The sequence below is a fragment of the Mastacembelus armatus genome, chromosome 19 (genome assembly GCF_900324485.2).
Source record: "Mastacembelus armatus chromosome 19, fMasArm1.2, whole genome shotgun sequence".
NCBI lineage: Eukaryota > Metazoa > Chordata > Actinopteri > Synbranchiformes > Mastacembelidae > Mastacembelus > Mastacembelus armatus.
The window spans coordinates 11,272,410-11,285,841 of NC_046651.1; the positions used below are offsets into that span (position 1 = coordinate 11,272,410).

At 40.1% G+C, this 13,432-nt stretch overlaps 1 protein-coding gene across 3 annotated transcripts in view; it reads right to left on the bottom strand.

Annotated features, from left to right (window-relative positions):
- Positions 1 to 852: 852 nt before the first annotated feature.
- The window catches only part of svild (supervillin d), a 37,422-nt gene continuing 24,842 nt past the window's right edge, over positions 853 to 13,432 (bottom strand). For all 3 annotated transcript variants that reach the window (XM_026315484.2, XM_026315485.1, XM_026315486.1), the window contains 20 exons: positions 9,844 to 9,991; positions 9,452 to 9,535; positions 9,130 to 9,216; positions 8,780 to 8,963; positions 8,384 to 8,556; positions 7,573 to 7,728; positions 7,221 to 7,357; positions 6,587 to 6,880; positions 6,306 to 6,481; positions 5,937 to 6,072; positions 5,408 to 5,708; positions 4,985 to 5,139; positions 4,637 to 4,739; positions 4,302 to 4,509; positions 4,093 to 4,226; positions 3,831 to 3,986; positions 3,417 to 3,560; positions 3,082 to 3,194; positions 2,403 to 2,558; positions 853 to 2,214 (listed from right to left, as the gene is read on the bottom strand). In XM_026315484.2, coding sequence (XP_026171269.1) covers positions 2,128 to 2,214; positions 2,403 to 2,558; positions 3,082 to 3,194; positions 3,417 to 3,560; positions 3,831 to 3,986; positions 4,093 to 4,226; positions 4,302 to 4,509; positions 4,637 to 4,739; positions 4,985 to 5,139; positions 5,408 to 5,708; positions 5,937 to 6,072; positions 6,306 to 6,481; positions 6,587 to 6,880; positions 7,221 to 7,357; positions 7,573 to 7,728; positions 8,384 to 8,556; positions 8,780 to 8,963; positions 9,130 to 9,216; positions 9,452 to 9,535; positions 9,844 to 9,991 — 3,132 coding nt within the window. In that variant the 3' untranslated portion in view covers positions 853 to 2,127. The remainder of the gene's footprint in view (positions 2,215 to 2,402; positions 2,559 to 3,081; positions 3,195 to 3,416; positions 3,561 to 3,830; positions 3,987 to 4,092; positions 4,227 to 4,301; positions 4,510 to 4,636; positions 4,740 to 4,984; positions 5,140 to 5,407; positions 5,709 to 5,936; positions 6,073 to 6,305; positions 6,482 to 6,586; positions 6,881 to 7,220; positions 7,358 to 7,572; positions 7,729 to 8,383; positions 8,557 to 8,779; positions 8,964 to 9,129; positions 9,217 to 9,451; positions 9,536 to 9,843; positions 9,992 to 13,432) is intronic.

A 13,432-nucleotide genomic window follows, 5' to 3' on the forward strand; every position in this document is an offset into this window, starting at 1 on the left:
TGGACAGACAGCACCTCCTGGTGGTTAAATAGGGACATGACTACCACCTTTGTCATTTACCCTAATAAATAAGTAACACAGGAGCTTTATTATACATTGGACTAGACTTCAAATTTAGAAAGATATTTATCGTCACTTACTGCACAACCATGGATGCATATGCAAAGTTTTAGTACACTGAGGTCACATCTTTGCATGCCAATATAATGTTCTTTTTTTCTGGGGATTTATTAGCAACCTATGGGAAGGCAGGTTCTTTATTTTAAGTTAAAGCAGCTAGTGTTATATAAAAAGTCCCACCATACTTGGGTTGGACCCACAGTTAATTATCATTAGAATCTGTAAAACACGTTTCTGGCAACTTGATAGTTCTCTCCCACTGCTCACATTGTGTTGTTTTTGGCTGCAGACAAGAATTTTCATTAAAAAAAAAAAAAGTTTTAAAAACTAGAAAAGGCAGACAAAGTTAGTTGGTAGTGAAGAAACATGCAACAAAGAATGCCCTTTTTTGTTTTAAACTTTTAAAGCCAGAAGAAATAACACACAGTAATAGATGAATGTAATTACCTGTTCCACAGAGGTAGTTCGCTTGTGTTACACTGCTACAAGCACTGGGTTGCCATTTACCCCCAAAAGACATTTTGAGTTGCCACAGTAGGTAAAAAGCAGGTGTTACTGATATCGTTAACGACGCTTCTGTTCTCCAGTGTCACAGTCAGCCATCGTTCATTTCATTACATACACCTGTGTGCTTCCTACTGTGACATAGCAGAATGTCTGGTCTAACAAAAGCTTGTTCCCAACATCCCCCACTCCGGGCGCCGTTTAAACGAAGATCAGAAGAGAACAGAAGAGTTTTAAAACATTTTATTTAAAAATTGACTATTGTATTTAAAACCTCAGTATCTCGTTCCCCTAAAAACCAATTGTTCACTTTTATGTGCCAAGAAATAAAAGCTGGCCTGTTTTCCCACATATAATGCATATCTTACGTATCACAGAATGATGCACATTGCAACACATTCGTACAATAATGACTGCTAAGCAAAACATTTGTCAAGATCATGCAGTGAACTTCCTAATTCATCACAGGCAGTCATAATAACAGTATGTTTTATAAATTACATACCATTAACAAGGAGCACATTTGTTATAAAAGCAGTTTATACTCCTATTGTTTCTTACATACATGCATTTAATACTTTTTAAGTTGCACATTTCTGGACACACACACACACACACACACAAAACATTTATAACGAGACAAACATATTAGATTTGGTCCCATTCAAGCACTTTATCAGTGGGCTGCCGTCACTGGTGGCTACTCAGAAGAACCAGGAAATATTGGCTTTGAATGTATTATGGGGTTATTTCAGTCAGTGACTACAGTCATGTGTATTGTTGCAGTGGCTGAGGATCCAGTTTCATGTGACCAGTTTTTGTTCTTCTTTTGATTCCAATATCTTAAAACACAAATTAATTAGGGAATCTTTGGGATTTTGGAGTTTACTTTGTTTCTGAACACCTTCTGTTGCAAGAAAAAAAAAAACAAAACAAAACAAAACAAACAAAAACACTGATGTCTAGAATATAGTCCTGGTTTGGGATCACTATGTTTCACTCAATCACTTATAGACTGAACTTTGATTTGTTTAGCTCTTGCCAACCTCAAAGGGTAGACATTTTTTCTTAATCCCATGACACAGAGCTGACTTTTCCCATGACATGTAAAAATTGATGGATAATGCCCATAGTTATAAACCACATGACACACACACATGCGCACACACACACACGCACACACACACACACCATAGCGGGAGTAAACATAAAAAACCCATTCATTTATAGTATATTACATATTTATAACGTGAGGGAAACTACCATAAAAGGAAAACCTCTTTGCTATCAAAAAGATCAACAATTGCACATACTTGTAACTAAAATATTAAAATGATACAAAGTAAAATTAAAACGGCATTGTCATTAAAATATGTTGACATTTGAACAAAACTGTACATTTGCTTTTCTTTATTCTTTACAAAATGGAGACAATTTTGTTAGAATAAAAAAAGCTGCTCAGACCATGAAAAACAGGCAAGCTTGTGTACAGAAAGATCGGCTTTAAAACAGACACTTGCTTTTCTTCAGATTCCTTTGCTTCCAGTTTGGCAGGGCATTGAACTCAACTCGACTCATCTCAAAAAGTGTCTGCAAAATATGAAAGCAGGAGGCAAAATGTCACATATGTGATCATATCGGAGCAGATTTGGGTCCTGGTGGGCAAAGTATTGTAATCAAATATTGCATCTTTACTTTAAAAATCCTTGGATATAAGTGAATTAGAATATTTCTTTCTAAATATTATGATCTGGTTTGGCATTTTTCAAATGTCCTACCTTGAAGTCCTGGTCAGACAGGTAATCCTCCAGGCGCATAGGGTCTACTCCCTCTGGCAGTGGCTTCTTGGTCAGCTCCTCTATGGAGTACTGCTGTTTACTGAGCTTTGACAGCGCTTCCTTCACTAGGATCACCTTGTTCTTGGCACCCTCAGTCTGTTTATATATATAAAATACAGTAGGTAAACAGACCTGAAGTACTGCAGACTCCATTTCTGTTTATCTAAGCTAGAATTATACAGCTTACATAAGACAAGAACATTCAAATATGTGCAAACTGTTCACTCTTGCATTCTTGCTTGGTTCAGTGGGGCTGAAATAACACACAGGTTTCAGTCCAAGATTGTGACTATTCCTGTTTTGCTACAAAGGCAATAAATCTTGCATTTAAAACTCTATTTTTCTTTTATTTCTGAAGAAATGGGTCTGTTGCACTGGTGTTTGTATAATTTCTATTTTATACTAGGTTTTTATAACTGAAGGCCAGCTTTAAATAGACACATCTTAGAATGGCGTGATCTGAAGAGATCCTACTGAGTGTGATTTGGATTCTATCAAGTGTCAACTTGGCTTGCAGCAATGTCCAATCTAAAATGTGATACAGAGACAGCTCTTCTGAATCAAGGACTTGGATAGTAAAAACAAAAAGGAATCACATGGAAAGAAAAAGTGCCCCCACCGTTAAAGTGATGCTCGTGTCCTTCTCCCAGTATGGAAAGATGTTGGTGAAAGTCAAGGGTTCACAGCCTGCTAGGACTAGATAACCCAGAGGAGGGCGCCGAGGGTTTTTTTCTGGCAAAGATACAAGAGTAAAAAAAGATTTTAAAAAAAGCAATAATGTTATTTTCTGGGAGACTAGATATGCAAGCTCTTAACTAGCACTGCTTTATATATTAATTACCAGTGACTGCAGATTGAGAAAATAAAACAAATACATTTTAAGAACACAGGACTTCAGAACTCATTACTGGACTTTCTAAAAGACAAGAAAGGCAGGAGCCTGTGATTTCTGACCTTTACAGTACTGCAGCACAGTCTCCATGGCACATTTTCTTTCATTGTCCCAGCGCATCTTTGCAGAGCCAGTGCACTGGGTGTCTTCAGGCTGCCAGCCCTGCCACAGGTATACCTCCATACGGTTATCCAGCAGAAACAGGGCTGGAGGAGTAATAGCATGAGAATTAGGAAGATGGTTGAGCACTGACTGCATACCCTGAAGCATTAAGAGGTAATATAGTTAGTTAGAAGTAATATTGTCTACTGCAGTTATTACAAAGGCCTAGCAGGTTGTATATTAAGTCCCAATAATACAACCAATTTATCAAACGTGATATGCCTGTGAAAATAAATTCATAAGAAGACAAAAAAAAAAACAAAACAAAAAAAAAAAAAACGTAATTTTTTAAAATGCAGCACACAATCTGTTACCTGGCTGTTGTGCAGAGTAGAGATTCTCCTGCAGGAAAGGCATCGCCATGACTCCCTCTGCCACCCTGGCGGGAGACAGCTGCTCCTCCCCTTCAAATACCCCGGAACTGGCACTGAGCCGGAACAGCCGGGGGGTGTAGTTGTACTTCCCTGGATCTGGAAACAACACACATATCTTACTCAATCAGCTGACACATTAACAGGAGCAAGCCCTAATGATCTTTCTTGCTGATAATGTTACCAAGAGTGTTTGAGGACGCACCTTGCAGCATACAGTCGTAGGCCTTCTTGTCCTGCAGGCCCAGAACCTTAACAAACTCTGAAGGTTCGGCTCCTTCATCCACCTCCTCCACCTTCACACTGCTGGTGGTACTCAGACCCAGCTCTGAGGGACACCTTAAAGACATTAACACAGAAGCAGTTAGAATAGTTGGTCCATCACATTAATCCATATGTCCATCTGTGTCTTACCTCTGGGTTAGTTTGTCCACAGCTCTTTTAGCCACCTGCCTGGCACTGGCGTGTGATTTACAGCCATGCCACAAGTAGAGCTGGCCTCTTTGAGCATTGAACAGCACCAGGCTGGCACGTGAGCGCAAACTTGAACACTGGCAATCGACCTCCAACAATGACGCCTCCACCTCTGCTTCGCCACGGACGCAGAACAACCTCCAGTCACCTGGAAACAGACACACCGTCAAACAGCAATAATTGTTATTTGACCACAATGACTCCGACAGTATTTTAGAATGAATGAAAGTCTCTATGTCAATGCAGTAATAGAGAGAATCAGTAATTTGCGTAACCTTTGTTGTTGGCACTGTTTTCTCTACTGCCCTTGTGGATGATCAAACCTCCGTGGAAGAGCTGGAGGAAGCATGGAGGCTCTTTTCCCTGACTCACCAGCACCTAGAGAGTTAGTCAGATACAAAACGTGGATCAAAGACACACTCTGAATAAAAACTACATTAACACACAGGTAATAATATGTCTATGTGATTACTGTATATAGAGTGAACAAATAAATAGATGGATGAATTAAGCATCTGCTAAGCTGTTTAAGAAACATCAATTTTTTGCTGTGATACAGGAACTATACTGGAGTTAAAAACAAAAAAAACTACACTTTGCTCTGGTGCTGAGCCGGTACTCACTTGTGACCCCCTGTGGCTGCCCAGTTCCACTGTCATGAGAGCTGAGGTTCCTTTCTCACTGATGCTGGAGTGACGGCCCTGCCAGAAGAAACAGGCAATCCTCTCCCTTCCCGAAGCAGCAGCACTCAGCTCCCCGGGTTTCTGTCGCTTCCCCACTGACAGGACAGAATACAATAAAATCAGTGGTTGGAATGAGGGCTTCTGCTTCCACTTCTAGTCAGCTTTGTCTCTGTTCTCACCTTTTCAGTGATATGTTTGTCTCATATGTGCTTATCTAATAGATGCATTGCTAAGCATTTTCTGCAGCTTTAAGACAGAAACTTCACTCCTCCTGCTACAATGTTACAACATTTTCATTGTATGTGAACTTCCTGTTTCATGAATCCACTGCTTATCCGTCAGGGTACCAAAAAGATGACTCACCCAGTGTGGTGATAGAGTACTTCCAACGGATGATGTAGGCGTCACCCTCGTGTAACTGGCCCAGGCTCTCTTTAGGCAGTTCCTCCTCACTGTGCTCTTTGATGTGCCAGGCATCAACAGCTACAGTGGCCAAATCTGCCTGCCTATCATCCTCAGTCCTCACCAGGCCGTGACCCCGCTGGATGTCCACCCCCTCCAGAACAGTCTTCAGAGGCTCCGGCTCATTGTCTAGCAGGGCTTTGGCGTCACATGGCTGCAGGTCCACGTCGAGAGGAGCACGCACCATGGAGTGGACTGGGCTCTGACCATTCAAAGAACATTTTAGTCAGAATTCAATTTGTTAATTCACTCAGTATATTCATTAACTGAAGGGCCAGACTGTTTTTTTCTTAAAAAAAAAACAAACAAAAAAACAGAGACTACAGGAAAATCACAAATAATGAACAATACAATTTATCAAAGCTGTCACTGATTCACAGATTACATGAAGACAATCACTGCTAATGACCTGGTTAAAATCTGATTCTACCTTGACTTCCTCAGCTGGAGTTGCTTCCTCTTTTTTCCTCTCAGCCCAGTCCAGGAACTTCTCTTTAAACAAGGATGTCTCATTGTGCTCAGACAGACGGCCAAACAGAGCCCAGCTTGGACGGCCCTCCCCTTTTCTGGATATCACACACAATCATATACACACAGTGCACAGTTAATGTACTTGCAAGATACAACCACTAGGGGCTACAATAATACAACCAATAATGTAACAAAACTTGCTGCCCATTAAGGTCCTTACAAAACAATATAAAACTGCAGTTATCAATAAACCTGGCAACCAAAATGTCTAAAATATAGTCCACCGCAAATGCTATGAAGCTGTTAGGGAACAGCAGGTGATACTCACTGAGGTACATCCTTATTTGTGCAGGAGGCATCTAGAGGGTTGACTCTGCAGTTGCTGAAGTCGTAGCTGCCGCTGAAGAGCTGTTTGCCCAGTTTGACAGCTACCTTTCTGTCACTCAAGGGGACATCTTTTCCATGCCATACATACACTTCACTGCCAAAATCAAACACTAAGACCTGGTGTGCAAAACAACAGAAACAATCAACAATGTGTATTGAAACTTCTGACTGTCAAACTTGTCAAAGGTTCCCAGGTTATTATTACTCTCACTGTGGTGTTACCTCTTTAGAGTTGAGCAAGGAGACACTCGGGATGGAGGCCCAGGCCTCTTCATGAGGCACCAGTTTGTCACCCTCCAGTCTGTACACCCCGTTAGAGTCTAGCACCCCGCTCTCATAAAGTTCATCCTCCTCTGGCTCCCCTGCCCCTCTGTATTTAGCCTTTCCTCCCAGCAGGCTCCAGAACTCTTTGGCCGATCTGCTTTCAGTATTAATGCCCTCCTCCAGCACTGTCACCTGGGGGGCTTTACAGCCAAGGTCCTTCTTGGCCTGGACAAATGATGCCATCTCTGACGTCTGGTGACACAAAGCATAAGGTACTGTTACAGCTGTACATATTTACGTGGAAAATTTATCTCTTAAGTGGAAAAAAGAGAAAGGTGTGTTCTCTAGTCAGGTATATCAGTTAAAATGCTTGCTCCCTTCAAACTCTCAATTAGAATGAGTAAAAACAGGTTTTGTAAGCAATACTCCATGAATAAAGATGATCAAATTCACATAATGAAGTAACCAATAGCTTTCCCAGCAGCTTCTTTTCTTTATCATAATGTCGGAGTACATGCCAATACTAGCTCTGAAGCCTTTTGGTAGTGTCCTGATATAAAGCTTTTTATGTGGGTTATGTGAAGTTGACTACCTTAGCTTTCTCAATGACATTGGCAAACTCTCCGCTCCACATGAAGCAGTGCTTTGGCGTGATGAGGAGGAAGCAATCTCCACTGTTTAGCGAGTGGGCTGTAGGCTCCACCAGGCGCACCTGGACGTGCCTCCGTCCTACAAACAAAGACAGAGCACCTTGTATTCCTTTGTAACCCGACTTAAAACAGCCTGAGACAGATGTCAAAGATGTTAAAGAGATGACTTAAAGATGTTTTAAATATTAATCAAATTAACTGTTAAGAAACCGACTAGAAATTTGCATGACTGACAACAGTAGTGGCTGATAGGTCACCACACCCAAACACTCAGTACATTCTTGTGTTTCTGACCTTTGATGCGAATAAGCATGAGCTTGTGGAAAGGCAGGGTGCTGTTATTGGTCACAACATCTGTGGACTTGACACTGCGTAGGCTGACCTTGCGGAAATTCTCCTTGCTAGCGAGCCCCGCCAAGGCCACATCTGCCAGGTTGGAGTGTTTTGCCACTGGGTGGGAGAGAAAACACAGAAGACAATTATGAACTAATTCAAGTTAAACAGTTGCATCAGTGCACACTGTTTTACATTCTTACTGCGTCATGATCTGACATCAAATAAACATCAAGAACAATCAAACAGGATGTGTGTCTTAATTCCTTCTTTCAAGTGAGCTACATTAGAAAGCTGTGGTACTTGCTTCCTCTTGTGAAAACTGTCATAAGGTCACTAGCCTGTGAAGGGTATCTATAGTATGCAAGCAAAAAAGTGAAAATGCAGTATATGAACATCACTTAGCTAACAAGTACAATTTCAGGACACCTAACTGGTATCCAGCTTCAACTTTTGTTTTCATGATGTGCATGTACTTTCAAGGTTAAATTTTCTGACCTAACTTTTTGCTGGAGCAAACAGATTGTTTTTTTTTTTTTTTTTTTTGGAAACATTTACATGTAACTGGGTTTTTATGAATTCAGATAGAGTTACTATCACTATGACAGCAGTGCAGCAGGAGCAAAGTATGATTGTTTAAATTTAAAGAAATTTTAATTTAAAGTCTGACTAAAACTGAAAGTGACAAAGTAATGACAATAAATTGAAAAAGTCAAGTAACATCATCTTGGTTTTTATCTGTGCCCCAGTAGGTAAATTTGAGCAGTCTTACTCCTCTCCACTTGGATCCTCTTGGTCTCGACTGAGGCAACGTTAAGTCTCTGTTCAGTGTAGACCTGCCGGATGTCGTTGCGTGCGGCCAGAGCCCGCAGAGGGTTCCTGGAACCCTGGTTCCTCCGGGCTGGACGCACTGCTCGCTTGTGTTCTGCTACAGCTGAGGTGAGTCTAAAGAAACAAATACAAACAAAAAAGTGACAATTTTCATTTCAATCAAAGCAGGAAATGTGAATCACATTCTCAAATATTAAGTTAATATATTTTATTAATACTAAAACCAAAAATTGTTAAGCTATTGATGTAACATTAAACTGCACTTTGTCATTAAGGAGAAAGAAATCTTAATAGGGATAAAATGCCACTTGGAAATGTATGATTATTCGACACTAACTTTGGTGTGTCAGCCTGGATCTGGCTGAGGTCCTCGTCTGTCACAAACACAATGGAGTCCTGCAGAGTTGAGGGTGAAACAGGCTTGTAGAAGTTGCCAAATGTCTCCTGATCATCCAGGGTCATCACTTCTTTCTCAGTCTCTGCTGTCACCTCAATGGTGGACGTTTTGCTTTTGTTCACGCCTGAGCCGCCCATCATGGCAAGAAGCAGGAAGAGGTGAACAGGAAAAAAATAAGGTTAAGGTCTTGGAATGTTTTATCTATTAATTATCTGCATTGTTTTTGTTCACTGCTGCAGGTAAAGAGATTTGCAACTGAAATTAAATTATTACCATTAAGGACATTGTACCTTTATTATGAAGCTTGTCGAGGAAAGACTCGAGCTTATCAAGCCGTTTGTCTCCTTCCACTTTGACATCAGTTCTACTGGAGATTTCTGTCAAGCAGAAACTACAATGTCTAAAAAGATTCATATGAAATCTGTGGCAGACACATAAGACCATGAAAAACTAGTCCAAGTATCAATATACTTTAAATGCACACATTATTTTAACTTTACTTCTGCTTGTTTTAGGCATTTGTATAAACGGAAGTATTAACAGAAAGACAGTATTTGGCTGATTAATGATTATCTGGATGAACCATGCACTGACAATAGTTTGAGCTCATACCTTCATGTGGCTTCATGGCTGAGGCATTAGACTTCTTGGGAATGACCAGAGGAGACTCTTCCTTTCCTGTTTCTGACACAAGACCTGAGGGAAGGACAGGGGAATCATTATGAAATCACAATGTGCTAAGTTTGTGTAGACTACTGTAGGTAAAGTGCCTGTGTATGGCAACTCAAATGTTACATTAGGGAGTGAAGTTACAAAATATGAAGCTGTGATGATTCTTATTACACAGAATGTAACAAAATTTAATGCAAAGGCTCATATACAGCAAAGTGTAGGGTAGGAATGTTAAAGTCACATAGTTGCACAGAGGCTGGTCTGGCACAGGAAAACAATAAATCAGCTTGACTTGTGTCAGGCCACAGTGGATAAACACCCTGTAGCTTTACCTCTTTTGGCCATACGTCCAGCCACAGTAAATTGAATTGAGTCATTGGCCGCTCCTTTGCCTTTGCTCTTCCACTGCTCCTCCTTCTCTCTAAGGATCTTCATCCTCTCTGCCAGCGACATCTTGGGCTCCACATCTACGTTAGACTTCTGTTGGGAATGTAATAAAATTTTAGATTTAGCATTGGTATTTAACCATAAATGACAAGGAACGTTCAAGAAAGTCTATGAGGATAAGAGAGACTAACAGTGAGGGTGAAGAATGACAGCAAAGCAACCATCCCAAGATATTAATTTAAAAGGATTATGAAGGATCCCATGCCTTTCTAATTATTTTTGAAATAGTGCACCTTATTTAAAAATCACTACTTCTACCAAGGTTATAACTGTGTCTTGCTTTATTTTTTTTGCAATCAAGAAATTTTAAATGTTGTGCCCTGACAGTAAAACACCAAAATTCCTGTTATATACTGAGGCCATCATTCACCCACTATTCAGCAGCGCTTTCCTTCACTGATTTACTCCTGTTGCCATTTTTTGCACCTGAACTCCACCATTATAAATGAATTAGCAGAGGTTTATTGGGCCCCCTGGTCCCACTGGACCCCAGGAGCTGTGTAAAAGTAATTAATGATATTCCACTCCTAAATATTTGAAGCATATTAGGGCCCTGCCTGGGTTTCTGCTGGCTGCCACCCCTCATTGCATTACTAGTAATGAGCAATTCACTGTGTGTAATGTACCATGAGTGCTGCTTCCTACAGTGGGTTACACACAGCTTAATCTTGCAGAGGCAGACATATTTCCACATTGTAACTGCACAGGAGAAACACAGAGAAAATAAAATGCCAGCAGAAAAAGACAAAGACACGAAGACGAGCTTTAAACAAGCCTTAATTAAATCAAAATCACAAACTCTATACATGTGGTTCTTGCATGTACTTATGTGCATTTACCATGCTGTGCTGTATGTGTGCTTTATTTATTTAAGGCAACTCCTGGACAGTTTGTTCTGCAAGAAATGAAAGTAAATGAGAAACAATTGACTGGGGTTCTCAAAACCAAAAACCATGCTGCAAATTTTCTTTGTGGATGAATGATAGCCTGGGTGATCTGCTGACTGTCAACTTTAACTCTGAAGAGTCAATTTAAACATTCACAGATGTCAACAGCTTTAAAGAGAAAAAGATGTTTGACTTAAGTGCTGAATTGCAAACAGATTTCTTGCAAAATAAGTAGTGAATCCAACAATATTTAATTATTGTGATGTAAACTTTGCTTTCTGTAAATCAACTTGCAGGCCAATATTGTTTATCTATGTAATATAAAACATGATAATAATAAAATATATTTCTACCTGAAATAAAGACATGAAATACAGAGATACAGATAATAAGGACCTCCAGGTTTGTACATCAGACGATCTTTTACTGATTGCACTGTAAATACCACACTGGCATAGAAATAGCGGTTTAGGTGTTTAACCCATCAAACAAACGTGGCTAACCAACTAAAATGATAGTCACTATTGCTTTACATACAGTATTAGCAAAAAATTCATTCTGAAAGGGAACTCAGACATATTTATCCTCAATTAATGTGAAACTGCGACTACTACTGCGATATAACAGTCTGCTGACTATATGGAAGTACACCATCTTCCCTTAAACACACCAAAACCTATGTCCCTTTCTCTCACTATAAACAACTGCAAAAGTACAAGTGGTAACAGATTTTCTTTTGTAGTCTTAATGTCAAACATGTTGCATGATGTGGTAAAATATTAGCCTGACATGAGATAAAGTTCAAAGGAGGACATTTAATCACACTGGCATTTGCACAGAAACAACACAGAGGAGCTGAACCTCAAAGGGAACTCCTGCTGATTTCATAACATCAGAGACTGTGACATATGGGATGGTTCTGTACATGCATGTCCTGAATGGAGCATGAGTGGAAAAACAAGTTTTTGGGTTAATTTTTACTGATCAACAAGGCAACCTTTTGCAACACAAGTTTCTGCTTCCTGTACAGTAATACTCAAAAGGGGCCACTCCTAATACTCTTTACATTGCAGTCTTTTACTACAACAACACTCCTACGGGCATGCTGAAATATAAACTACAATGTCTGTCATCTCATATGGTCCTAATGCACTCTCACATATTTACACACTGACACAGTCCGTCCAGCCAGCAGCCCATCTCTGCAGTCAATCAGAGAGGGGAAATACCTTGGCCTGACAGGACCCCAGAGACAGGAGAGGAGAGGAAAGGGCCTGGGCCTCAAATCCCCACAGGAAACCATTTTTCTCAGCCCAGCCTTACAGTATAGTCCAGGCAGCCCCTTAGCCAAACCACTGACACAGCTTTTGACTAACTGAGGGTCAGCGAACCACACTCGAGCAGCAACAGTAAATGTGTCAACAGCTCAGATTTTCAGTGGTAATCTGATTTCTCAGTAATTAAGCCCATGTAAAGAGACACATATACTCACCTAAGGGTATGAGGAAAGGTTGACAGGGAGGTGTCAAAGTCAAAGAAAAGGGTAGAGTCTGCAGGTAGGAACAGAAGAAACTGGGGAAAAAGTTAAAAAGAGGACAGAGAGTAGGAAGAGGAGAAAGGGAAAGAAAATAATTAGACCACAGCAGCTTGAAAGACAAAGGTTGTAGCATGGAAGTGTGGCGTAAAGTTTGGGAGGAAGGGAGAGAAAGGAAAAGGGAAACGGGTCTGTTTATAACAGAATAAACACCATAAACTGAAAGCTCAAGCTTCATGGTTTAGTTGTAATCAAGTAAAACTGCCTCATCTTACTGGTGGATTTAAGGCATTTACTTTCCAGGGACAATGCTATAATGATGCCATTTAGAAAGCATAATCACCACAATCACACTGCATTAGACATGATCAGCTAATCTTTAGTTGATTATCTCTAATACTTTTTCCAGGAATCAACACAGCAGGGACAATATTTCCAACTAAGTCTTCATGGAGTGGAGTTTCTGTGGGGGAGCTACAGTGTCAATGTTTTCACATGTGGAGAGATGTCAGACTTGTCCTCAATGACTCATCTTTAGATTAGAAAACCTAGACATTTAGCAAATCCTGAAGGATTTCCAGCAAACGCTAGATTTAAAAATATTCTATTAATGTTTGGATTCGTTAAAAATTTCTAACTTAATTTCATAAGACTAACAATGCAGCAGTTCTTGTTTCATCCTAGTAATTACTGACTAACAATCATTGCTCAAGACATAACAAATCTAACTTAAATTGAATTTACAACAAGGCTTCACTTTACAACACAGTCAGGGTGTAGAGAACAGGTTTAACAGGAAACATCTGGAGCTGGTTGGAGATGACCATGGTGTGTACCATGCATGCTACAGTACATTCCTTGGTCTCCCACATATCAACCAAAAAGCAACAACATCTGCTTGTGCTTGGCAGTGTATGAGATAAAAACATGCCTAAACATGAAAATGGTCTTCCCTCAAGCGATAAAAGGAAATAAGCAACAAGAATAATCACATGCAAATAAATGCCCCAATCGCTAATGTATTCATGGCTTCCATGCCAGTAATTTGACCAA